The sequence below is a fragment of the Panulirus ornatus genome, chromosome 3, assembly GCF_036320965.1.
Source record: "Panulirus ornatus isolate Po-2019 chromosome 3, ASM3632096v1, whole genome shotgun sequence".
Classification (NCBI taxonomy): Eukaryota; Metazoa; Arthropoda; class Malacostraca; order Decapoda; family Palinuridae; genus Panulirus; species Panulirus ornatus.
The window spans coordinates 3,079,128-3,106,279 of record NC_092226.1 but is presented as its reverse complement, the minus strand read 5'-3'; the positions used below and the strand labels follow the sequence as shown (position 1 = coordinate 3,106,279).

The 27,152-nt window shown below is 40.1% G+C and overlaps 1 protein-coding gene across 3 annotated transcripts in view; it reads left to right on the top strand.

The window, feature by feature from the left end:
• Window positions 1–27,152, top strand: part of LOC139760043 (uncharacterized) — a 300,444-nt gene that overhangs the window by 243,252 nt on the left and 30,040 nt on the right. For all 3 annotated transcript variants that reach the window (XM_071682807.1, XM_071682799.1, XM_071682788.1), the window contains one exon: window positions 17,404–17,560. In XM_071682807.1, the coding sequence (XP_071538908.1) occupies window positions 17,404–17,560 (157 nt within the window). The remainder of the gene's footprint in view (window positions 1–17,403; window positions 17,561–27,152) is intronic.

Sequence of the window (27,152 nt, the reverse complement as noted above, 5' to 3'; positions counted from 1 at the left end):
CCTTTCCTCTCTCATTCTCTTCATATGTCCAAACCATTGCAGCACACCCTCTTCTACTCTCTCAACCATACTCTTTTAATTACCACACATTTCTCTTACCCTTTCATCACTTACTCGATCAAACCACCTCACACCACAACACTAGTCCTCAAACATCTCATTTCCAGCACATCCATCCTCCTGCGCACAACTCTATCCATAGCCCACGCCCTGCAACCATACAACATTGTTGGAACCCCAATCCTCATCATACCCATTTTTTGCTTTCCGAGATAATGTTCTCGACTTCCACACATTCTTGAAGGCTCCCAGGATTTTCGCCCCCTCCCCCACCATATGATCCATTTCCGCTTCCATGGTTCCATTTGCTGCTAACTCCACCCCCAGATATCTAAAACACTTTACTTCCTCCAGTTTTTCTCCATTCAAACTTACCTCCCAATTGACTTGACCTCAACCCTACTGTATCTAATTACCTGCTCTTTATTCACATTTACTCTTAACTTTCTTCTTTCACACACTTTACCAAACTCAGTCACCAACTTCTGCAGTTTCTCACATGAATCAGCCACCAGCGCTGTATCATCAGCAAACAACAACTGACTCACTTCCCAAGCTCTCTTATCCCCAACAGACTTCATACTTGCCCGTCTTTCCAAAACTCTTGCATTCACCTCCCTAACAACCCCATCCATAAACAAATTAAACAACCATGGCGACATCAACACACCCCTGCCGCAAACCTACATTCACTGAGAACCAATCACTTTCCTCTCTTCCTACACGTACACATGCCTTACATCCTCGATAAAAACTTTTCGCTGCTTCTAACAACTTGCCTCCCACACCATATATTCTTAAAACCTTCCACTGAGCATCTCTATCAACTCTATCATATGCCTTCTCCAGATCCATAAATGCTACATACAAATCCATTTGCTTTTCTAAGTATTTCTCACATACATTCTTCAAAGCAAACACCTGATCCACACATCCTCTACCACTTCTGAAACCACAGTGCTCTTCCCCAATCTGATGCTCTGTACATGCCTTCACCCTCTCAATCAATTACCCTCCCATATAATATACCAGGAATAATCAACAAACTTATACCTCCGTAATTTGAGCACTCACTCATATCCCTTTGCCTTTGTACAAAGGCACTATGCACGCATTCCGTCAATCTTCAGGCACCTCACCATGAGTCATACATACATTAAATAACCTTACAACTAGTCAATAATACAGTCACCCCCTTTTTTAATAAATTCCACTGCAATACCATCCAAACCTGCTGCCTTGCCGGCTTTCATCTTCTGCAAAGCTTTTACTACCTCTTCTCTGTTTACCAAATCATTTTCCCTGACCCTCTCACTTTGCACACCACCGCGACCAAAACACCCTATATCTGCCACTCTATCATCAAACACATTCAACAGACTTCAAAATACTCACTCCATCTCCTTCTCACATCACCACTACTTGTTATCACTCCCCATTTGCGCCCTTCACTGAAGTTCCCATTTGCTCCCTTGTCTTACGCACTTTATTTACCTCCTTCCAGAACATCTTTTTATTCTCCCTAAAATTTAGTGATACTCTCTCACCCCAACTCTCATTTGCCCTATTTTTCACCTCTTGCACCTTTCTCTTGACCTCCTGTCTCTTTCTTTTATACATCTCCCACTCAGTTGCATTTTTTCCCTGCAAAAATCGTCCAAATGCCTCTCTCTTCTCTTTAACTAATAATCTTACTTCTTCATTTCACCACTCACTACCCTTTCTAATCAAAAAAATAAAAAAAAAAAACAGGATATACAACAAAAAAAGCACCCAACACCACACTTCTCAGCCACAAGCATCTTTTGCGCAATCCATCACTGATTCCCTAAATACATCCATTCCTCCCCCACTCCCTTAATTCCATTGTTCTCACCTTTTTCCATTCTGTACTCAGTCTCTCCTGGTACTTCCTCACACAAGTCTCCTTCCCAAGCTAACTTACTCTCACCACCCTCTTCACCCCAACATTCACTCTTCTTTTCTGAAAACCCATACAAACCTTCACCTTACCCCACAAGATAATGGGAATCAGACATATAAAATATATTATTATATCATTAAATATAAATCTATATATTATATGAAATTATAGATATTAATATGATAACTTATATCAACGCCATATATAATATAGATGTTAAATATATTAAAAAATCTATTAATAACACATGAAAATAAAATAAATATTATATATGTAAAAAGTTATTAATATAATAGAATATAGCATATAATATATATAATCAAAAATAAATATAATCGTTTCAATTTACATATTGGAAAATATATAAAAAATATAAATATAAAAATACATAAGACACGCAACAAACACCAAAACTCACCCATAAATTCACCCACATTAATCAAAAACACTCCATCTACACACAACATGAACCATACACCCCAACCAAAACACACACAAACCACACAAACCACACCAAAAACAGAACAGCAAACCAAAAACAACAACCACCACAACACTACTAAACACCGCCATCCCACCCTCTACTCTTAGCAACACCCATCCACTCTCCCACACCCACACCACACCACATCCACGACCAGTAGTCCCACATCAACAAAATCCCACAACAAGCACACCACGACACTAACCACAAACCAACCACCCACCCACAACACACCATTAAACACATAAACACACAGACAACCACAACCACCACCCACACCTATCATCAAACAACAATACAAAGCATCACTCACCCCAACATTCGAACGCACAACCACAGCCAATCACCCACTAAGCATACATCACAACAAAACACCTCACCCACCACTACCATCAGCCCACACACCAACCAACCATCTAGCAAACCAAGATCCTGACCTGCGAAAAGCCACACAAATAATCCCACACCAGAGCCACAACACCCCATCACAACCCAAACACACAGTTCACAGCCACTCAACTCAACAAACAACAGAACAAACATGCACACCAACCGACAAACCCCACAAAACCCAAACATAACCAACACACCACCAATACAATCACACCCCCCCACCCCCACACCCAACCACCCCCCAAACTTCCCAACACCACAACACATTTCGCACCTCCAAATGCCCAACCTCAATGCCACCCCCAGATAACCTAACCCTACCATCTCACATACACCATCAGACAAAACACAACGACATAACTCCTCCCTGTCTCTACTAGTCCACACCAAAATACAACACCCACCACAGCTTAAACGCAAACCACACAAGCAAACGACCTATTCTCCACATCCTCATACCAAAAGTTGCACCTCTCCGACATAAACATCCAAAAGTCTCTCTTTCGCACGCCTGTCAATTAACACATAATCCAATAACGCTCTCTGGCCATCTCTCCTACTTACATACGTATACTTATGCATATCTCGCTTTTTAAACCAGGTATTCCCAATCACCAGTCCTTTTTCCGCACATAAATCTACAAGCTCTTCACCATTTCCATTTACAACACTGAACACCCCATGTATACCAATTATTCCCTCAACTGCCACATTACTCACCTTTGCATTCAAATCACCCATCACTATAACCCGTCCTCGTGCATCAAAACCACTAACACACTCATTCAGCTGCTCCCAAAACACTTGCCTCTCATGATCTTTCTTCTCATGCCCTGGTGCATATGCACCAATAATCACCCATCTCTCTCCATCAACTTTCAGTTTTACCCATATTAATCGAGAATTTACTTTCTTACATTCTATCACATACTCCCACAACTCCTGTTTCAGGTGTACTGCTACTCCTTCCCTTGCTCTTGTCCTCTCACTAACCCCTGACTTTACTCCTAAGACATTCCCAAACCACTCTTCCCCTTTACCCTTGAGCTTCGTTTCACTCAGAGCCAAAACATCCAGGTTCCTTTCCTCAAACATACTACCTATCTCTCCTTTTTTCACATCTTGGTTACATCCACACACATTTAGACACCCCAGTCTGAGCCTTCGAGGAGGATGAGCACTCCCCGCGTGACTCCTTCTTCTGTTTCCCATTTTAGAAAGTTAAAAATACAAGGAGGGGAGGATTTCTGGCCCCCCGCTCCCGTCCCCTCTAGTCACCTTGTACGACACATATATATATATATATATATATATATATATATATATATTATGTTTTTCTTTCAAACTATTTGCCATTTCCTGCATTAGCGAGGTAGCATTAAGAACAGAGGACTGGGCCTTTGAGGGAATATCCTCACCTGGCCCTCTTCTCTGTTCCTTCTTTTGGAAAAAAAAAAAAAACGAGAGGGGAGGATTTTCAGCCCCCTGCTCCCTCCCCTTTTAGTCGCCTTCTACAACATGCAGGGAATACGTGGGAAGTATTCTTTCTCCCCTATCCCCAGGGATAATATATATATATGTATACGTTGAAATGTATAGCTATGTATATGTGCGTGTGTGGACGTGTATGTATATACATGCGTATGTGGGTGGGTTTGACCATTCTTTTGTCTTTCCTTGCGCTACCTCGCTGATGCGGGAGACAGCGACAAAGTATTATAAATATAAATGAATAAATATAATTCATTCATTTAAGATGAAAGCCAGCAAGGCAATGGGTTTGGATGGCATTGCAGTGGAATTTATTAAAAAAGGGGTTGACTGTATTGTTGACTGGTTGGTAAGGTTATTTAATGTATGTATGACTCATGGTGAGGTGCCTGAGGATTGGCAGAATGCTTGCATAGTGCCATTATACAAAGGCAAAGGGGATAAAAGGGAGTGCTCAAATTACAGAGGTATAAATTTGTTGAGTATTCTTGGGAAATTATATGGGAGAGTATTGATTGAGAGGGTGAAGGCATGTACAGAGAATCAGATTGGGGAAGAGCAATGTGGTTTCAGAAGTGGTAGAGGATGTGTGGATCAGGTGTTTGCTTTGAAAAAATGTATGTGAGAAATACTTAGAAAAGCAAATAGATTTGTATGTAGCATTTATGGACGATTTTTGCAGGGAAAAAATGCAATTGAGTGGGAGAAGTATAAAAGAAAGAGACAGGAGGTCAAGAGAAAGGTGCAAGAGGTGAAAAAAAGGGCAAATGAGAGTTGGGGTGAGAGACTATCAGTAAATTTTAGGGAGAATAAAAAGATGTTCTGGAAGGAGGTAAATAGGGTGCGTAAGACAAGGGAGCAAATGGGAACTTCAGTGAAGGGCGTAAATGGGGAGGTGATAACAAGTAGTGGTGATGTGAGAAGGAGATGGAATGAGTATTTTGAAGGTTTGTTGAATGTGTCTGATGACAGAGTGGCAGATATAGGGTGTTTGGGTCGAGGTGGTGTGCAAAGTGAGAGGGTTAGGGAAAATGATTTGGTAAACAGAGAAGAGGTAGTAAAAGCTTTGCGGAAGATGAAAGCCGGCAAGGCAGCAGGTTTGGATGGTATTGCAGTGGAATTTATTAAAAAAGGGGGTGACTGTATTGTTGACTGGTTGGTAAGGTTATTTAATGTATGTATGACTCATGGTGAGGTGCCTGAGGATTGGCGGAATGCTTGCATAGTGCCATTGTACAAAGGCAAAGGGGATAAGAGTGAGTGCTCAAATTACAGAGGTATAAGTTTGTTGAGTATTCCTGGTAAATTATATGGGAGGGTATTGATTGAGAGGGTGAAGGCATGTACAGAGCATCAGATTGGGGAAGAGCAGTGTGGTTTCAGAAGTGGTAGAGGATGTGTGGATCAGGTGTTTGCTTTGAAGAATGTATGTGAGAAATACTTAGAAAAGCAAATGGATTTGTATGTAGCATTTATGGATCTGGAGAAGGCATATGATAGAGTTGATAGAGATGCTCTGTGGAAGGTATTAAGAATATATGGTGTGGGAGGAAAGTTGTTAGAAGCAGTGAAAAGTTTTTATCGAGGATGTAAGGCATGTGTACGTGTAGGAAGAGAGGAAAGTGATTGGTTCTCAGTGAATGTAGGTTTGCGGCAGGGGTGTGTGATGTCTCCATGGTTGTTTAATTTGTTTATGGATGGGGTTGTTAGGGAGGTAAATGCAAGAGTTTTGGAAAGAGGGGCAAGTATGAAGTCTGTTGGGGATGAGAGAGCTTGGGAAGTGAGTCAGTTGTTGTTCGCTGATGATACAGCGCTGGTGGCGGATTCATGTGAGAAACTGCAGAAGCTGGTGACGGAGTTTGGTAAAGTGTGTGGAAGAAGAAAGTTAAGAGTAAATGTCAATAAGAGCAAGGTTATTAGGTACAGTAGGGTTGAGGGTCAAGTCAATTGGGAGGTGAGTTTGAATGGTGAGAGGCTGGAGGAAGTGAAGTGTTTTAGATATCTGGGAGTGGATCTGTCAGCGGATGGAACCATGGAAGCGGAAGTGGATCATAGGGTGGGGGAGGGGGCGAAAATTTTGGGAGCCTTGAAAAATGTGTGGAAGTCGAGAACATTATCCCGGAAAGCAAAAATGGGTATGTTTGAAGGAATAGTAGTTCCAACAATGTTGTATGGTTGCGAGGCGTGGGCTATGGATAGAGTTGTGCGTAGGAGGATGGATGTGCTGGAAATGAGATGTTTGAGGACAATGTGTGGTGTGAGGTGGTTTGATCGAGTAAGTAACGTAAGGGTAAGAGAGATGTGTGGAAATAAAAAGAGCGTGGTTGAGAGAGCAGAAGAGGGTGTTTTGAAGTGGTTTGGGCACATGGAGAGAATGAGTGAGGAAAGATTGACCAAGAGGATATATGTGTCGGAGGTGGAGGGAACGAGGAGAAGAGGGAGACCAAATTGGAGGTGGAAAGATGGAGTGAAAAGGATTTTGTGTGATCGGGGCCTGAACATGCAGGAGGGTGAAAGGAGGGCAAGGAATAGAGTGAATTGGAGCGATGTGGTATACAGGGGTTGACGTGCTGTCAGTGGATTGAATCAAGGCATGTGAAGCGTCTGGGGTAAACCATGGAAAGCTGTGTAGGTATGTATATTTGCGTGTGTGGACGTGTGTATGTACATGTGTATGGGGGGGGGTTGGGCCATTTCTTTCGTCTGTTTCCTTGCGCTACCTCGCAAACGCGGGAGACAGCGACAAAGTATAAAAAAAAAAAAAAAAAAAAAAAAAAAAAAAAAAATTTATGGATCTGGAGAAAGCATATGATAGAGTTGATAGAGATGCTCTGTGGTAGGTATTAAGAATATAAGGTGTGGGGGCAAGTTGTTAGAAGCAGTGAAAAGTTTTTATTGAGGCTATAAGGCATGTGTACGAGTAGGAAGGGAGGAAAGTGGTTGGTTCTCAGTGAATGTTGGTTTGCGGAAGGGGTGTGTGATGTCTCCATGGTTGTTTAATTTGTTTATGGATGGGGTTGTTAGGGAGGTGAATGCAAGAGTTTTGGAAAGAGGGGCAAGTATGCAGTCTGTTGTGGATGAGAGAGTTTGGGAAGTGAGTCAGTTGTTGTTCGCTGATGATACAGCACTGGTGGTTGATTCGTGTGAGAAACTGCAGAAGCTGATGACTGAGTTTGGTAAAGTGTGTGAAAGAAGAAAGCTGAGAGTAAATGTGAATAAGAGCAAGGTTATTAGGTACAGTAGGGTTGAGGGTCAAGTCAATTGGGAGGTAAGTTTGAATGGAGAAAAACTGGATGAAGTGAAGTGTTTTAGATATCTGGGAGTGGATTTGGCAGCTGATGGAACCATGAAAGTGGAAGTGAGTCATATGGTGGGGAGGGGGCGAAAGTTCTGGGAGCGTTGAAGAATGTGTGGAAGTTGAGAACATTATCTCGGAACGCAAAAATGGGTATGTTTGAAGGAATAGTGGTTCCAACAATTTTATATGGTTGTGAGGCATGGGCTATAGTTAGAGTTGTCCGGAGAAAGGTGGATGTGCTGGAAATGAGATGTTTGAGGACAATTTGTGGTTTGATCGAGTAAGTAATAATAGGGTAAGAGAGATGTGTGGTAATAAAAAGAGTGTGGTTGAGAGAGCAGATAAGGGTGTTTTGAAATGGTTTGGTCACATGGTAAGAATGAGTGAGGAAAGATTGACCAAGAGGATATATGTGTCAGAGGTGGAGGGAACGAGGAGAAGTGGGAGACCAAATTGGAGGTGGAAAGATGGAGTGAAAAAGATTTTGTGTGATCGGGGCCTGAACATGCAGGAGGCTGAAAGGCATGCAAGGAATAGAGTGAATTGGAACGATGTGGTATACCGGGGTTGACGTGCTGTCAATGGATTGAACCAGGGCATGTGAAGCGTCTGGGGTAAACCATGGAAAGTTGTGTGGGGCCTGGATTTGGAAAGGGAGCTGTGGTTTCGGTGCATTATTACATGACAGCTAGAGACTGAGTGTGAACGAGTGGGGCCTTTGTTGTCTTTTCCTAGCAATACCTCTCACACATGAGGGGGGAGGGGGTTGCTATTCCATGGGTGGCGAGGTGGCGATGGGAATAAATAAAGGCAGACAGTACGAATTATGTACATGTGTATATATGTATATGTCTGTGTGTGTATATATATGTGCACATTGAGATGTATAGGTATGTATATTTGCGTGTGTGGACGTGTATGTATATACATGTGTATGTGGGTGGGTCGGTTGGGCTATTCTTTCGTCTGTTTTCTTGCGCTACCTCGCTAACATGGGAGACAGCGACAAAGCAAAATGAAAAATAAAAATAAAATAACATTGAGATATATAGGTATGTATATGTGTGTGTGTGTGGACATGTATGTATATACATGTGTATGTGGGTGGGTTGGGCCATTCTTTTGTCTGTTTCCTTGTGCTACCTCGCTAACACAGGAGGCAGTGACAAAGCAAAATATATGAATAAATATTATTCATTTTATATTATACTTTGTTGCTGTCTCCCGCAATCTGATGCTCTGTACATGCCTTCACCCTCTTAATCAATATCCTCCCATATAATTTCCCAGGAATAATCAACAAACTTATACCTCTGTAATTTGAACACTCACCTTGATCCCCTTTGCCTTTGTGCAATGGCACTATGCATGCATTCCGCCAATCCTTAGGCACTTCTCCATGAGCCATACATGCAATGAATATCCTCACCAACCGGTCCACAACACAGTCACCCCCCCCCCCCCACACACACACACACACACACACACACACACACACACACCTCAATAACCTCCACTGCAACACCATCCAAACCCACCGCCCCGCCGGCTCCCACCCCCTGCAAGTAATCCAAATAATCTCTAGGGATAGGGGAGGAAGAATACCTCCCACACATTCCCTGAGTGATGTAGAAGGTGACTAAATGGGTAGCAGCAGGGGGCTGGAAATCCTCCCCTCCAGTTACTTTTCCAAGAGAAGGAACAGAGAAGGGGGCTAAGTGAGGATTTTCCTTCAAAGGCTTCCTCGCTAAAGTGGGAAATGGCAAATATATGTGAAAAATAGATATCCAAATATACTCATATACATACACATACACAGACATATACGTATATACACATGTACATTTTCATAATTGCCTTTATCCATTCCCGGCCCCACCTTGCCCCATAGGAAACAGCTTTACCACCCCCCTGCATCAGCAAGCTAGTACCAGGAAAACAGACAAAAGAGGCCACATTCGTTCACACTCTGTCTTTAGCTGTCTTGTGTAATTGTGTAATGCACTGAAAGCACAGCTCCCATCAACATACAGGCCCCTCAGACCTTTCCATGGTTTGCCCGGACATTTCATATGCCCTGGTTCAGTCCATTGATAGCATGTAAACCCCTGTATACCACATCTTTCTAATTCACTTTATTCCTTGCATGACTCTCACCCTCCTGCATGTTCAGGCCCCAAGCACTCAAAATCTTTTTCACTCCATCCTTCCACCTCCAATTTGGTCTCCTGCTTCTCCTTGCTCCCCCCACCTCTGACACATGTATTCTCTTTATCAACCTTTCCTCTCTCATTCTCTTCATATGTCCAAACCATTGCAGCACACCCTCTTCTACTCTCTCAACCATACTCTTTTAATTACCACACATTTCTCTTACCCTTTCATCACTTACTCGATCAAACCACCTCACACCAGATGTCCTCAAACATTTCATTTCCAACAAATCCACCCTCCTCTAAACAACCCTATCTATAGCCCATGCCTCACAATCATATAATATTGTTGGAACTACTGGATCTTTAAACATACTAATTTTTGCTCTCCAAGAAAATGTTCTCTCTTTCCACACATTCTTCATTGCTCCCAGGACCTTCACCCCCTCCCCCACCCTATGACTCACTTCCACTTCCATGGTTCCATTTGCTGCTAACTCCACCCCCAGATATCTAAATCACTATACATCCTCCAATTTTTCTCCATTCAAACTCACATCTCAACTAACTTGTCCCTTAACCCTTCTGAACCTAATAAACTTGCTCTTTTTCACATTTACTTTCAATTTCCTCTTTTTACACACTTCCAAACTCAGTCACCAACTTCTGCAGTTTCTCACTGGAATCAGCCACCAAAGCTGTATCTCGGTGAACAGTAATTGGCTCTTGTTCCAGGCCCTCTCATCCCCAATAGACTGCATTGTTACCCCTCTCTCCAACACTCTTGTATTTACCTCCCTAACTACCCCATCCATAAACAAGTTAAACAACGATGAGGACATCACACACCCCTACTGCAGACTGACTGGCCTTTATTGAAAACAAATCGCTCTCCTTTCTTCCTACGAGTACACATGCTTATACCCTTGATAAAAACTTCTCACTACCTCAAGCAGCTTACTTCCCACACTGATACTCTTAAGACCTTCCACAAAGCATCTCTATCAACCCTGTCATATGCTTTCTGCAGATCCTTAAATGCTATATAGAAATCCATCTGCTTTTTTTTCCCCAGATCCATAACTGCTACTTACAAATCTATCTATTTTTCTAATTATTTCTCACATGTTCTTCAGAGCAATCACATGATCTGCACATCCTCTGCCACTTCCAAAACCTCACTGCTCCTCCCCAATCTTATGATTTATGCATGCTTTCACCCTCTCAATCAATACCCTCCATACAATTTTTCAAGAATACTCAACAAACTTATGCCTCTATAGTTTGAACACTCACTTTTGTCCCCTTTGCCTTTGTACAGTGGCACTATCCATGCATTTTGCCAATCCTCAGGCACTTCATCATGATCCATACATACATTAAATATCCTTACCAACCAATCAACAACACAGTCACCCCCTTTCGTAATGAATTTAACTGCAATACCATCCAAACCTGCTGCCTTGCCAGATTTGTAAGGCTTTCACCTTCTCTTCTCTCTTCACCAAACCACTCTCCCTAACTCTCTTACTTTGCACACCACCCTACCAAACACCTAACATCTGCCACTCTATCGTCAAACACATTCGGCAAACCTTCAAAATACTCACTCCATCTCCTCACTTCAGCACTACCTGTTATCACTTCCCTCCTTGCTACCTTTACAGATGCTCACATTTGTTCCTTTGTGTTATGCACATTATTTACATACTTCCAAAACATCTGGGATATGGGAGAAAGAATACTTTCCACGTATTCTCTTACTAATTACTATCTAATATTCTGGCTTTCATTTTTTTCTAAATTTAATGTGCCTCATTCACATTGAATACTTGCTAAGGTGAGTGACCTCCTTCCTCATTGATTTTCTTGAGATAGGCTTGCTATAATCACAAGTTTCTTGCCATCATCAAACTTTAAAGTATCCATAATTTCACCTCGATGGTGATAGCCTTACATCTTGTACTCTGAGTAACTTCAACTTCCTTGCAGACATATCATTATGACTACACCAACTCAGAAAGTAATATATAATGGGATAGTAGGTATAACAATGTACAGAAAATGTGGCATGCATCAGGTAATTTGTTTTTGACAGGCAAAACACTGGTGGGTGGGGTCCAAACACATTTTGCCGTCAGGTGGGATACAGACATATTTTGCCTGATAGCGGTGTATGAATCAAGTATTTTGCCATTATATGATGATGAAATGCATGATAGATAAAGGAATATCTTAAAATATCTTGACGTTATTATTCAAAGAATATTTTATTCATTGAAGTATAGACGTAAAAAAAATCCATTTTTCACATCTTTCACTTGTACAGAGTGTGTGTGTGTAACAAGTTGATACTGTACCCTAACTCTCATGTGCCTCAAGTGTGAAATGTATCAGTTTGAAATGTTGCAAGTAATGTAAAAGTATTGTAAAACTTTAAAATCATACATATTGAGGAGAGGGAAATTTTGTGAGCTCTTTGAAATCATACATGTTGAGGAGAGGGAAATTTTGTGAGCTCTGCCATTTCTCTTGATTGACTTGTGACTATTTTCATTTACCAGCGGAAAACAGTAAGTAACCTCAGTCAGTACAGATATGTAGGCAAGCTTCGGTTAACACCAGAAACTCCTCAGGAATGTCAAGATTTTGTTGGATTCAGGAGACACCTATTTTGGCAGGCAGTGGGAGAGAGGAATACACAGGGGTGGCTTTAGATAGCTTTAGGATCACTAGGAATTATGTAAGAAGAAGTAAATCTGAGATGAAATAAGTTTGCTTACTGAGGGATATTTGAATAGATACCACTGAGAATCAGGTGCCAGTTTTGCTGGTTATGAAACTGACCATCCATTTTTTTTCTTTTTTACTAACTACAAGCCACACACTAGCTAAGACAGGGTAGGAGACAAGGCCAAGATCTCAGTGCTCAGTGAAACATTATGAAAAGAGAGCAATCAAGAGGAAGAGGAATAGACCAGATTAACATGAATTAGCAACTCTAAGTCTCTACCAGTGAACATCTTGTTCAGGCATATTTTAGTAGGTTGATGAATTTTGAAAAATAAGGCAATTAAACTACAATTCTAGATATTTAGGGGGTAGTGAGGATAGCAATACTATTTGAACCAGGCAAACAAAGTTCTCAAAGCCATAACAGATAGAGTGGATGAGTGGATGTAACTTGGATAAGCCTGTTTCTGTAAGCCCTAAGGCAGTCTGTCCTAATTAATCTAAGGGAAAGTTAAACAGCATGGGAATAGATACGGGTATTTAAAAGGTAAATGAGACAATGAACATTTGCTTCGTTTATACAAGGGATTGATTCGTCCTTGTACGGAGTACTGCTGTCAAATTTGGGATGGTTCTTGCTTGATATCCTTACTTGACTGAGTTGATAGCAATCCGACAAATAAACTGTCCCTGGCTAACTTCCAAACTTGACCCCCTTGCCTTATGCCACAATGTTGGTTCACTTTCCCTCTTCTATAGGTATTACTTTTGTGTTTTTTCCTGAGAGCTGGCTGATTGTGTGCCCCCTCCACTTACGAGACCGCACTATACTCAGCAAGCTTCTGCGTCTTATGATTATTGTGTGGCCATTGGCAACATAAGGGTGGGCCATTTTGATACCTACTTCTTTCCTTACACGTCGATGCTCTAAAACTCTCTACCTTCTCATGTCTTTCCAACTAACTATGACCTGACACATTTCAAGAGACAGGTCTTTCACTTTCTGTGTAATTTGTAAATACTTTCCCTTGTCTGTCCTTGTTCTGTTTCATAATCCTCCCCTATATTTCAATTAAGGCCCACCCTTGATGTGGACTTTTGTCCTTGGCTGGAGCCTTCAACTTAAAAAAAAGAATGAGGGTTTCCCAGGGAGACTGATGATGCCATGGGTGCCTTGGGGTTACAGAAAGCTGATAACTTGCACTCTATAGATAATATGGGAGTTCACAAGTTTCTTCTGTGAATATCCCACTAGAGAGAAATAGAGGCACACCAGTTAAGCATAACTGTGGTGGAGCATAACAGTAAAGATGAGGAACTGGAGGATGTGCATAGCATGGGAACACAAGTGGAAAGAGAAAGATAAAGACTAAGATAGGATTTCAGAATGGAAGATGACTGCTCAGCAGAAGTTGCAGTAACTGAATAACATAGGTCTAGAAATCTTGAAACAGTTAGGCAAAAGTAAATAATGTACAGGGCCATTGAAGAGGCAATGCACATAGTCAAATACAACATGATTAAGGAAACATTTGGTAGATTAGATGAATAGTTAAAGGGGCAAATATTGTTTAGGACAGCTGTGCATTAATTTTAGATAAGCTATGAGATAAAGAGGAGGACAGTGCAAGACTCCAAGAGATAATATGGATGGGACACTTTGTAGGTAAGGATGGATGTGCAGATGGTGGTCACCAAGCATTAGTCAGTAATGATATTTGGCTTGGAGGAAGATCACCAGCTGGACATGGAGGAAAGAGAAGCCAGGAAAGACAGAATGTCCAAGAAATACTGCAGGCAGTGTTTTATTATAAACAAATGGTGAAATTAAAGAAGTCAGGAGAATGACGAAATACAGACAAGACACTTGGGGAAGTGCCATTTGGGGTAATTCAGGAAAGGGGAAATGCAGATTGTACACCATGGGAAGGCCATTTAAGGTATTTGATTTGGAGATTTGTAACTGAGGTAATTAAACAGGCATATTAACTTACCAGGAAGAAGGAGTAAAAAAGAGTGTTTCTCAGGAGTGACAGACCAAGGGAAAAGAGAGAAATAACCAATGAGAACTGGCAAAAGACAAAAGATATAAGAAGTCAGTTAAAGCCAGAGGGAGGAACAACACCTCCACCTCCAATACAAGGAGGCCAGAACTTCCTAGTAGCAAGTATTCTAGGTTCAATGTTCTGTATACAAATGCAGTTGGCCTGGTGGGAAAATGGAAGAAGCACGACTTCACGGACCATTTAGGAGATTGTAACACAGACATTGTGGGATTGATGGAGACAAAACTTACCAATGAACTTAATTCTAACCATGTCTGTCCAGATAGGTACACAGTAGTAAGAAGGGATAGAAAGATTAAAGGAAGGGAGATTAGCTCTCTTGATAAGGGATTCCATTATACTCAAGGAAATATAAGTACCTGGTGCCTTCAGATAAACACTATGGATAGGAAGTATGTAATAGTATTGTTAGTTTACAATCCTTTAAAGAACTGCAATGATGCAGAATAGGCATTTGGAGAGAATAATGAAGGAACAATAAGGGTGGTGAAGGAAGCAACAAGACTTTCCCTCTTTGGAGGTGGTAAATTACTGATAATGAATGGGGGATTTCAGTTACAGGGAAATAGGCTTGGAGAACATAGATTCCCATGGATATGCTAAGCCATGGATGCACAATTTTCTTGAAATTTTACTGGAGAACTTTCTGCATCACCATGTCACAGAACATATTAGAAGTGTGGGGGATGATACACCATCTGTACTTGATCTTATCTTTACACACTGCAGCATGGAAATAAAACATGAAGAGCGATGCTCCTATTGGATAGAGTGAATATGTAGTGATTGTTTTTGAATATGTGGTGGTGGGGGATGTATTATGGGCATCAGATTGGATAGAGAAACCAAAGAGGAAGCACAGTCATGGCAGCTATGTGGACCTGATCAAGTTCTTTGAAAGTATTGATTGGGAGAAGTTCTACAATAAGAATACTGAATAGTGCTCCAGAAGATTTTGTGAAATTTACCTTGAAGGGGTCCAAGTATGGATACCTATGGTGGCTTATAGAGTTTAAGGATTAGAATAGAGAGAGATTCAGTTCAACAAGAAAGTTATAATATGAGAGAGTACAAGGATATCTCATTGAGGAAATATAAGTTCATTGGAAAGAAACTTTATGAAAGAGAAACTAATCACCCTAAGGTATTCAGAGGGAAGAATTCTCTAGGATGATAAAGGAATATGGAAGAGGTTGGATGATGTTTAAAATGTTTTTACTATGGAGGACAGTAAAGCACTAGCATTACCAGGATTGGAGGGGGGATAAAGTCATGTGACATATATTAATTGACAAGAGATGATAAGTCTAATAAAAAGATTGATCTATTAAAATCCCATGGTCCTGATGAAGTCTCCCATACATGCTTAGAGAATGTGGGGATTAGATGACTGCACTGAACTACTAGCCAGTCTCACTAACAAATGTGGTTTGTAAATCCCTGAAAGAGATATTCAGAAAACAAATATATAACTACTTGCAAAGTAAAAACTTTCTAAGTGGGAAACAACACGGTTTTAGGGAAAGGAGTCAACGCATAACTAGTCTTCTAGACTTTATGGCGGTGAGCTCCATCTTGGATCCGAGAGAGGACTGAATTGACGTATGCTCTTGGACTACTAGAAAGCCTTTGACATTGTTCCTCATTAGTGGTTGATAAGAAGCTAGATCTACAGGCAGGAATAAAGGATGGGTTCCACTGGATAGAAGACTACCTTACTAAAAAGGAGTAACGAAGACATAAGAGATGCATACTTGAAGGGGGCTGAGGTTACAAGTGGTGTGCCACAGGACTTTTGATGATGTCAAGGTCATTAGAAAAACCAAGAATGATGATGAACAGATCAGGATTACATAAATAGGATAATGAGATTTAGTCCAAGTAAGTGCAAGAACAAAGAGGGTCAAGGTATAGTTATTACCCAGTGGGAAATAAACTATGGAGTTCTGTGTGTGAAAGAGGTCAAGGGGTCAACATTGTGCTTAGTTTATTGCCATATACATATTACGAGAACTGTAAAAGAGACAAGGTGTCTATAGGCAAATATAAAAATTGCATTAGATTTAATACATGGACGTCAACATGTTCGTAAAATTATTCTCTACATATATCAGGTCAAAACTGGATTATGCCTTGCAGAACTGGTCATTGCACCAAGAGAAGCACAAAGATATGATTGAGAGGGTACAAGGAAGAGGAACTAATACCTGAATTAAAAGAATAGAGCTATATTGAGAGGCTGAGGGCTACAAAACTACTCACTATGGATTAGTGGAGAAAGTGGGGGATATGATAACAGCCTTCAAGTTTCTAAATCTCCAGGATGATACTAATACGGAGAAGTTCTTCAAAAGATGCAGCACCAGAGGCAAAAACAAAAATATGGGTAAACAGCTTGTTGGAAAGAATGTTCAGAAGTACTGGTTAAGTTTTAGGATGGTGGATGGTTGGAATACACTAGCCAGAGACAGAATGCTAGCAGACTGCAAAGGTTTGAAATGGCAGATTGTTAGCATAGAATGTTAAGGAGATGGGGCCCATGGGTATAAAGCTCTTTACCAGTATTGTGCAGCTAGGTAGTATTTATAGAAAAAATAGACATTCTTTTCATCAAACCAGGTATCCTTGTGAGGGTACATTTTATGATGGTTTTGTGATTTATGTGATGTTTTTATAAGTTCAGATGACTTGCACATTGTGTTTATTGGATATTTATTGTATTTTTCATACTCTATATGTAATTCTGTGGCTTCTCTTCATGAAGAGTACACTAGGTTATCTTGACATTTTTATATTTCCAGTCACTCAGATCGTCGAGACTTTCTTTGTCCAGACTGTGGAAAAAGATTTAAACGAAAAGATAAGTTACGAGAGCACTCTAAGCGTATGCATTCAACTGAACGTGAAGCACGAACCTCAAAATCTGTTGCCAAAGCTCCACCCAAGTTTGTCCCAAAGGTACAGTGTTCATACTTACATCAAGCACGTGTTAGATAACTTTCCAGGTCTTTTGATGTTTGTAATAGGGTTATGGAAGATATATTGAATTATTTTCAAGTGTGATATGTGAACCCACAGTTCAGGGGAACTGATGCCAGTTTTTCCAGAATGTGCAAAGTCCATTTCTCTTCAGTGTTCTTTTTTGTCCTGTTGGGGTTAATTCATGTCAATCTTTCCAAAATATGCAGAGTCCATTTCTGTTCATTGTAATTGCTTGTCCTCAAGTAGTTATCTAGCATCCCATAAATCAACCTTTTAGACAAAAAATTATTGAAGTGCTAAAAGTTAAACAAATGGGAGGGAAATCTATACAATTTTGCTGACATTCCAGTCATCTTACAAAACCCAGTGCCTCATGTGTTTACAGTGTATCCTTCAGTTACAGGGTCAGGTAACAAATCAAATTCTGTTGTTGTTGCTGTACATAATAGTTTAGCAGGAAATCCATTTCATATTTTCGTTTTAACCTTTGAACCAATACAATCTCCCAAGTTGCTCATTGCTTCTGTGGTAAAAGCTGCCTAGAAATTTCACTTGAAAGAGGAATTATGGTAAACGAAAATTCCAACACGTGAGTGACATCCTGATTTGCACTCTGTTTTGGTTTGTGTTATTTTACATTTACCACATCATTTACAAGCTATTGATAGTAGAGATTAATCAGATAGATATTCTTGTTCAAGCTTACAGGGTGCTGTCAATTCTCAGCAGTTTAGTGGTAAGACTATCAGTGTTATTTTATTAAGATATTTGAATTCTTTTATTGTAATTATTTTCATGATTCATTAGTGCACTTTAAATGTCATTTAGTGGGATGATGGATAAGAAACCTGTCCTTTCTTTTACCATTTTCCTTGGCCGTAATTGTTAAATGGTTGTGCTTGGTGTTCACAGATCTCAAGGTTACTCTCATTTGTTTTGATTAGTAGGCTTTCTGTACTTACTTTAACCCTTTCGCTGCAACAAGCAAATGTATTTTTTCGCATTTATTCCCATAACGATATTCAAACTTACCCCACACCTTCAGAAAATGTTTTCCATCTTTTTCAAGTGCAAGTATCCCTTAGAATCTTAAAAAGCCTGTCATACCTCTGTGCATTTTGCCATTTGTTTGTAATATTGCACTTAGTGTTTGTATATAGACACCAGTTGACCAATCAGACAGTAAGTTGGTCATTTATTCTCCATGATTTTAGGTTGATTTTATTGATTTGTTAGTGAATGTTATATCATATAGATATGTTTGATATTATAGTATTTATCCTCTGATATACAGTAAAACCTCTGTTATCCATAATTCATGGCAACAAAATGCTCAAACCAACATGTTTTTCAGTTTCAGTTGGCAAACCACGGATAACTGGAAATTGAAAAATTACGAAGATATGTAAAAATATTTTATGTAGGGCTAACACCATACTGCAATGATTAGGTTATTTACCACCTGGTTTCCTGTGGTGCTGGTGATTGTTTACCATCTCTTATGTGCTTTCTGGAATGGCGTTGCATGCTTGTCTTGGACATCTTGATAACTATTAAGGGCAATGTCCCCTTTCAAGCATCATTAGCAATTGTGTGACAGCTCATTGAAGCCATCTACATCTTGCACACAGTGCAAGGGTAAGGGTTTTAAGCCTCAAAGGTGGCACTTTTAAAGGACTTCACCGTTGGCATGACGACTATTTACGAAGCAACAAGCAGCAGTAGAGGATTGAGGAATTTAGTAGTGCTTATTTTCTTGCATAGATTAATATTTCCTCAATGTAAAATATTTTAAAATGTATATACAGCAGAAAGTGTGCCCAAACTTCAGTAATGGTTGACAGATGGAGTAAGCATGGATCCTGAGTGGAGTGTGCCATGTTCCTCCCAGCGGATCACTCTCGCAGTTACCACCACTGTGTTTGGATCTGTGCTACTTTTGCGATTTAGGTATACCTACTGTTGTGATTTTCCTCCAATCCACTGCGTTTGTGTTTGTAAACATGGCATTCAAATGTCCAGCAACATCTTCTACCCTAGAACCAGCAGGTAAACAGAAAAGAACCTCTCTGACCTTACAAACAAAGCTATATATTGTATGACATGCTTATGCTGGTGAGGGAACATCAGTACAGTAGAAAGTGTGCCAAAACTTCAGGAAGGGTTGATTGGTGGAGTATCTCCTACTTGGTGCTCACCACATTCCTGCCAGTAAGTCAGTTTTGCAGTTAGCACTGTTGTTTGCAGATTTATGAGTTTTAAGTACACCTGCTAATATGATTTTCCTGCATCCTGTTGTGTATGTTACTCTGACATCCAAACGTCCAACATCATCTTCTCCTACCCCAGAACCAGCAATTAAATGGTAGAGAACACCTTTGATTTTAGAAACAAAGCTAGAACTCTTATGATGTGCTGATGCTGGTGAGGCAGCATCTGTGCTTGGTTGTGTTTACAACCTGGGTGAATCTACAGTCTGCAGGATAAAGAAAAATGTAGAGAAAATTCGAAGTGCTGTGGTCCACTCTTTTCCACTGTCTGCCAATGTAACCACAAGGGTTATAAATCCACTAATGGAAAAGAGAAAATGCTCTTGTTGCACACATAGCATGAGACAACAAAGTAAAGCAGCCACATTTATGTAAAGAAGACAGTAAAGATGAGCCAAAGACATTTCAAGTAAGTAAAGGATGGCTCGATAAGCTTACTCGATGCCAGAAGCTATATAATATGAAGGAAATTGGAGAATCAACCAATGCTGACCACAAAGCTGCTGCACACATCCCATTTTTCTCTATATGTTTATTGTTATGTTATATGCAGTTTCTGTTTGTGCAACATTCTTGCAGATCATAATTCTTGCATATAGCAAGGTATGGACAATTTCTGAAGTGTTATTATATTTTATATATGTGTATACGAGTGGATGAGCCTTTCTTCGTCTGTTTCATGGCGCTACCTCACTGATGCGGGAAACAGTGCTTAAGTATAATAAATGAATATAGATATATTTTTAAAGAACTGAATAACTGTAACTTTTGTTATTCAAAATGGCAGATTGCCAGAAGCATTTCGGATAACAGAGGTTTTGCTGTACTGGTCATTTGTAATAAGCTTCTGAAATGCCTATATACATATCAGTGTCTACAGTTTCTTGTGCTTGTGTTATTTCATTCAAAGTCTACCAGTACAATATTTGAGCTTGGATTTCTGTTTATAGGCAAGTTACATTATCCTGTGATATTCTTAAGGATATTTTACTGTCTGCAAAGAACCTTGTCCACTACCATCTGTTTTCAGAGACAATACTGGCTAAGGTTTATTGTGGATACAAGGATATGAGGCTCTCAGGGTGAAATCATTGTACACATGGTCGCTGAAACTAGTGTTTCAAATGGTGTGAGCACCAGCAACCTACTTCACTGTGCCTCAGGCTATCTTAAGGAAAGGATATCCTGTCTTTCCTATTCTTGGTGAATTACACTTATGGGTGCTGTATATCTTCCACTTGTGCTTCAAGACAGCTGACTTTTGTCTTTTTAATGAGGAGAAAGCCAGAATTTTTGCCTGTAATTAAGAAAATTTGGGCATATAAGAGCTTCCTAGGCACACCTGGATGCTCATAACACACAATTAGGAGCTGATTGCCATCACTCATGGCTCCCCTGATGATGTCATCCCAGTACTAAAACCTATCCCAAGTTGCCCAAGGAAGACTTCTAGATCTACAGATAACCTCCTAAGATGAGAAGAGCTGAAGCAATCCTGCATTTCAGCCACTGAACTCTAGAAAAGTTATCCAAACTTCTAAGAAATGTCTCTCAAAGAATCATTCACCATTGCCTGCTAAAGGACTTTACTTTCCTTCCCTTAAGCCAGCTGCCAAGTCCCTACTTACTAAGGAAATAAAAGAAAAATTACTCACATATGCAAAGAAACACGCGGACTGGAGTGAGCAACAGTGTATTAAGGCCGGAGGGTGCTAGCCAGTATGAATCTTATTCTACACTGATGGTGAAATGCGTAGATAGTGTGATGATCTGGGTTTGCTTCAATAGTGCAATGGATAGGGTAGGTTTGTGCTTCTTATGTAAAAACACTACAGGGAATGGAGAGCAGTACATTTGAATGTTGGAGGACCATCTGATTCCTCATATGAGTGTGATCACTTTATGCAGCATAGTGCCCTTTACCAAAAGGCTAGAAAGATGATAAATTGATTATCAGAGAAAAATATTCAACTTCTCGAATGCCCTGGGAACTCCCCAGACCTTGACCCAATCAAGATTTACTGGAACCAGATGAGAGTGCTATTCCTTGTGTAGGAGATTAGGACCCAACGGACCTGGAATACTTCAGGAGCCTTGCCAGTTTCATCCCCACACATCTGCAGATGGTAATCTGGACCAAAGGAGACATGGAAAAGTACTAAAATATAAGTGTGACTTATTTTTTTGTACTGTGAGGAGGGGGTAGTAAATTTTTGTAGTGGCCAAGGTTTTTTGCAGACATGGTATATCCTTTTCAAAGTATACATGAGTCAGAAGTTATAAAGGGTATGAGCAGCACAGAGTGTAGTGTTTATTTGCACTCAGTCAGCTGACTGATTATGCAGTGTGTCAGTACTTATGTGATTACTGCTTGTGTGTTATAGGGAAAGAGCTTTACACTTGTGGTTCCTCATTTCTTAACCTTGTATGTATGTACCATGTTATGTGTGTTTAATAGACACTCATGCATAGCCATGAGACTAGAGGATAAAAACACCGGGGAGGGTGATCTAGGTGATACCAGATCAGAGTAAAGAAGATGAAGCCAATAAAAAGAAGGCAATTTCTTATGCGCTAAAGGCTGTGCAATGAGGGGAAAAATTGGATGACACTATTGGACATGAAATTGCAGGAGCATTACCAGGGGGCTTTCAAATAGAAGAAAAGACATAGTATTGAAAGCTGATCAGGTAGGAAAAAGGACAGAAACACACATAGAGACTGATGAAGTAGAGAGCAGGGAAGATTAGGAGCAAATTCAGGAGCAGATCAATAGAATGTTAAGGGTGAAGGAGGGGACCATGGACCCTAGGTGACAAGGAAATTGAATAAAGCAATTGAAAAAGGAATACGCTCTGTTAAGAGATGAAGCAATCAAGGAAGTATATCAGCTAGTTAATGGAAGGTTTAGAGAAGTAAAGAGAATACAGGACTAGTGCTTGCTAGCCAAAAGACAGATTATAAAGAAGGTTGGAGACACAGAAGTTGAACTACAACACCAAGGGATCCTGTTAAAAAATGGGTTGCACCAAAATTATAAAGATTAGTAGAGCAGGAAGTTGACAGATATAAATCACTAATTATTTTTGAGCTAAAAGAAGATTATACACCAGATTAGGAAGAAAGGGATACAAAGGAGGCTATAAGACTGTCAGATGTGACTTCTTTAATAAAGGAAAGGGGAAGGATTAGAAGTTATAACCAAGATGTAAGGGGGTGACCAGTTATTGGTACATTTGACTTGGACTCATCTAGCCAAGAAATATTTTAAAAAGCTAAGAATCTTAAAAGCATGATGAAATTTGGTGGAATATTCAAAAAGCGTGATAGATCAAGGGAAGTGAGAAAAGAAAAGAGGATGGTCAGAAGACAAACAACTGGAGATGCCACACATGACAAGAGAGTAGAGCAGCTCCACTAAAACTGCAGATAGGGCTTGAGTTAGATGGTAATGGCAGACTGAAAGTAATGTATTCAAATGTGGATGGGTTGATAGGTATTGGTAAGAACATAGAATTCAAGGATCATATTAGGGGAAAGTGCATCTGATGTTATTGAAGTTGATAGGTATTGGTAAGAACATGGAATTCAAGGATCATATTAGGGGAAAGTGCATCTGATGTTATTGAAGTTGTGGAAACTAAGCTTACCAGAGATAAGCTCTCATCTCCTCTGCACAGAGGGATACATGGTAACAAGAATGATAAGGAAAGATAAAGGAGGGGGAGGAATTGCCCTTTTGATAAAAGAGAGCTTGAAGTTTCAAGAAATAGTGGAGGATGTCCCATTCACACAGTACACAATGGAAACAATAACTGTAGGGAAGACGAGCACTGTGGTGCTATTAGCATATAATCCTTCAGACAATTGCAGTGAACCGTAACAAATAGTAATAATGAAGAAACAATCAAGATGGTACATGAAGCATTGAAACATTCACTTCTTATAGGTGGTAAACTACTTGATAATGGAAATTTCATTTATAAAGAGATAAACTGAAGGAATTTGTATTCTTATGGTCATAGGGAGTCATGGAGACAAGTTTTTGGAGCGTATACAAGAAAACTTTATGTACTAGCATGTCATAGAGCAAACTAGGATGAGAGGGACTGATACAGTATTGTTGCTACCCCTTATCTTCATTTATACTAGCATGGATATTAAAACCATTATTTACAATACACTGGTTAGCAAAAGTGATCATGTAATGCTTAAGTTTGAATAAGTTGTAAAAGGACATTTAAAGTGAAGAGGTAAGACAGAAAATAAAGAGGTATAATTGTGGAAACTACACAGACCTCAATAATTCCTATGGTAATATAGATTGAGAAATGGAATTGTGTCCGGGAACCAGGGCATTGTTTGAGAGGCTCTGAGAAATTTACATTGAAGGACTAGAGGCATTCCTCAAGCTTCAGATGCAGAGGGAATGGTAAGAAAGAGGAAAGAATGATTTAGTAAAAGATGTCATAAAGCAAAGGAGCTTCAAGATAAGCAGTGTGGCAAAGATGCAGAAAGCACTCTAGCCAGCTAGCATTAGCACTGTATGAGAGAGCATGGAATGAGTATAGCAGGATAAGAAAAGAGGAATAAAGAAACTTTGAAAAGAATATTGTAGACAAAGAAGCTAAGAATCCAAATTAATTCCATTAATTTAGCAGGAGCCAGTTGTCAGTTGAGGTGCAGAAGGGATTCAGAAGAAAATGTTGTAAACTATGATGTAAGGATACATGAGGAACTGATTTTTTTAAGAGGTGTGCAGAGTCTCATGTTAGACCTCTTGAATTACTGCTCAAGATGTTGCTAGAGAGAGGCATTGTGATGAGGGAATGGATGAGGGCAAACATCATACTCATATATAAGAAAGGAGACCAGGAAAAGGCATTGAACTACATACCGGTCTCACTAATGAGTTTGGTGTGTAAGGGTTAGGCAAAGGTTATTAGAAAGCAAGTGGATGACTTAATGCAGAGGAAAAACTTCCTAAGTGAGAGACTGCATGATTTTAGGGAAAGGAATCCATGCGTAACTAACCTTGCAGAATTTTATGAGACAGTGAGCTCAGTCCTGGACAAAAGGGAAGGCTAGATGGGCTGTCTGTATGTGGATTGCCAGAAGACATATAACACTGCACCATATAGGAGGTTGATTATAAGCTGAATCACCATGCTGGAATAAGAAGACTCGTTTGTTGGATAGAAGATTATCGTAGTCAAAGGGAACAAAGGACTCATGCCATAGGAGCTTTTTCCAAATTGGTCAAAGTGATCAATGGAGTGCCACAGGGTTCGGTTCTGGAACCATTACTCTTCTTGATATGCATTAATGACTTAATTGAAGGTATGGAATCCTACCTGAATATGTTTGAAGATGATGCAAAAGTCATGAGGGAATGAAAAGTGGAGAGGATAGCATCAGCACACAAGGGTACCTACACAGACTGTATGCTGGCAAATATCACAATACCTTTCAAGTATATAGATAAAGAAATCTTTAGCAAGCTATTCATATCCACCATGAGAACAACACTAAAATATGCTTCTCAATTTGGTCATCACACGTAAAGAAGCATGAAGAACTCATAGAGAAGTCCAGAGGAAGGCAGCAAAGATGGTATTAGGGTTAAGAGAGAAGCTACAGGGAAAGGCTGAAGGCTTTACATTTACCCATCTTGAAAGAGAGAAAAGTGAGGGTTGACCTGATGACAATCTTCAAGTTTTTAAAAGTGATATATGAAGTAGACAGTGGATAGTACTTTAAGAGATGTAGGGAAAGAGGAACCAGAGGCCATGAAAGTAAGTAAGGAACTTGCAAATAAGGATATAAAGAAGTACTTTTATAGTACAATGATGGTGGAATATTGGAACAGATTGACTAAGTACATGGCTAATTCAGACAGCATACATAAATTCAAGAGGTTGTATAATAATAGTCTTTAAAAAGATGGGGTCCCATAAGTGTAAAACTCCCTTGCCATACAGTACAGATAGGTAATTACACATGTGGAAGATGGCCCATTCAAACAATACACAATGGGAATAGTGATTGTAGGGAAGAAAAGCATAGTAGTGTTATTATTATATAAACTTCCAAGAAAGGCAATGAATTGGAACAAATATACAGTGATAACAATGAAGGAGGGAGGTGAATGCAAGAGTTTTAGAAAGAAGGGCAAGTATGCAGTCTGTTGTGGATGAGAGAGCTTGGGAAGTGAGTCAGTTGTTGTTCGCCGATGATACAGCACTGGTGGCTGATTCGGGTGAGAAACTGCAGAAGCTGGTGACTGAATTTGGTAAAGTGTGTAAAAGAAGAAAGCTGAGAGTAAATGTGAATAAGAGCAAGGTTATTAGGTATAGTAGGGTTGAGGGACAAGTCAATTGGGAGGTAAGTTTGAATGGAGAAAAACTGGAGGAAGTGAAGTGTTTTAGATATCTGGGAGTGGATTTGGCAGCAGATGGAACCATGGAAGCGGAGGTGAATCAAAGGGTGGAGGAGGGGGCGAAAGTTCTGGGAGCGTTGAAGAATGTGTGGAAGGCAAGAACGTTATCTTGGAAAGCAAAAATGGGTATGTTTGAAGGAATAGTGGTTCCAACAATGTTATATGGTTGTGAGGCGTGGGCTATAGATAAAGTTGTGCAGAGGAGGGTGGATGTGCTGGAAATGAGATGTTTGAGGACAATATGTGGTGTGAGGTGGTTTGATCGAGTAAGTAATGAAAGGGTAAGAGAGATGTGTGGTAGTAAAAATAGTGGTTGAGAGAGCAGAAGAGGGTGTTTTTGAAGTGGTTTGGTCTCATGGAAAGAATGAGTGAGGAAAGATTGACAAAGAGGATATATGTTTTAGAGGTGGAGGGAACGAGGAGAAGTGGGAGACCAAATTGGAGGTGGAAAGATGGAGTGAAAAAGATTCTGAGTGATCGGAGCCTGAACATGCAGGAGGGTGAAAGGCATGCTAGGAATGGAGTGAAATCGAACAATGTGGTATACCAGGGTCGATGTGCTGTCAATGGATTGAACCAGGGCATGTGAAGCGTCTGGGGTAAACCATGGAAAGTTTTGTGGGGCCTGGATGTGGAAAGGGAGCTGTAGTTTCGGTGCATTATACATGACAGCTAGAGACTGTGAACGAATGTGGCCTTTGTTGTCTTTTCCTAGTGCTACCTCATGCACATGCGGGGGGAGGGGGTTGTTATTTCATGTGTGGCGGGGTGGCGATGGGAATGAATAAGGGCAGACTATGAATTATGTACATGTGTATATATGTATATGCCTCTGTGTGTATATAGATGTATACGTTGA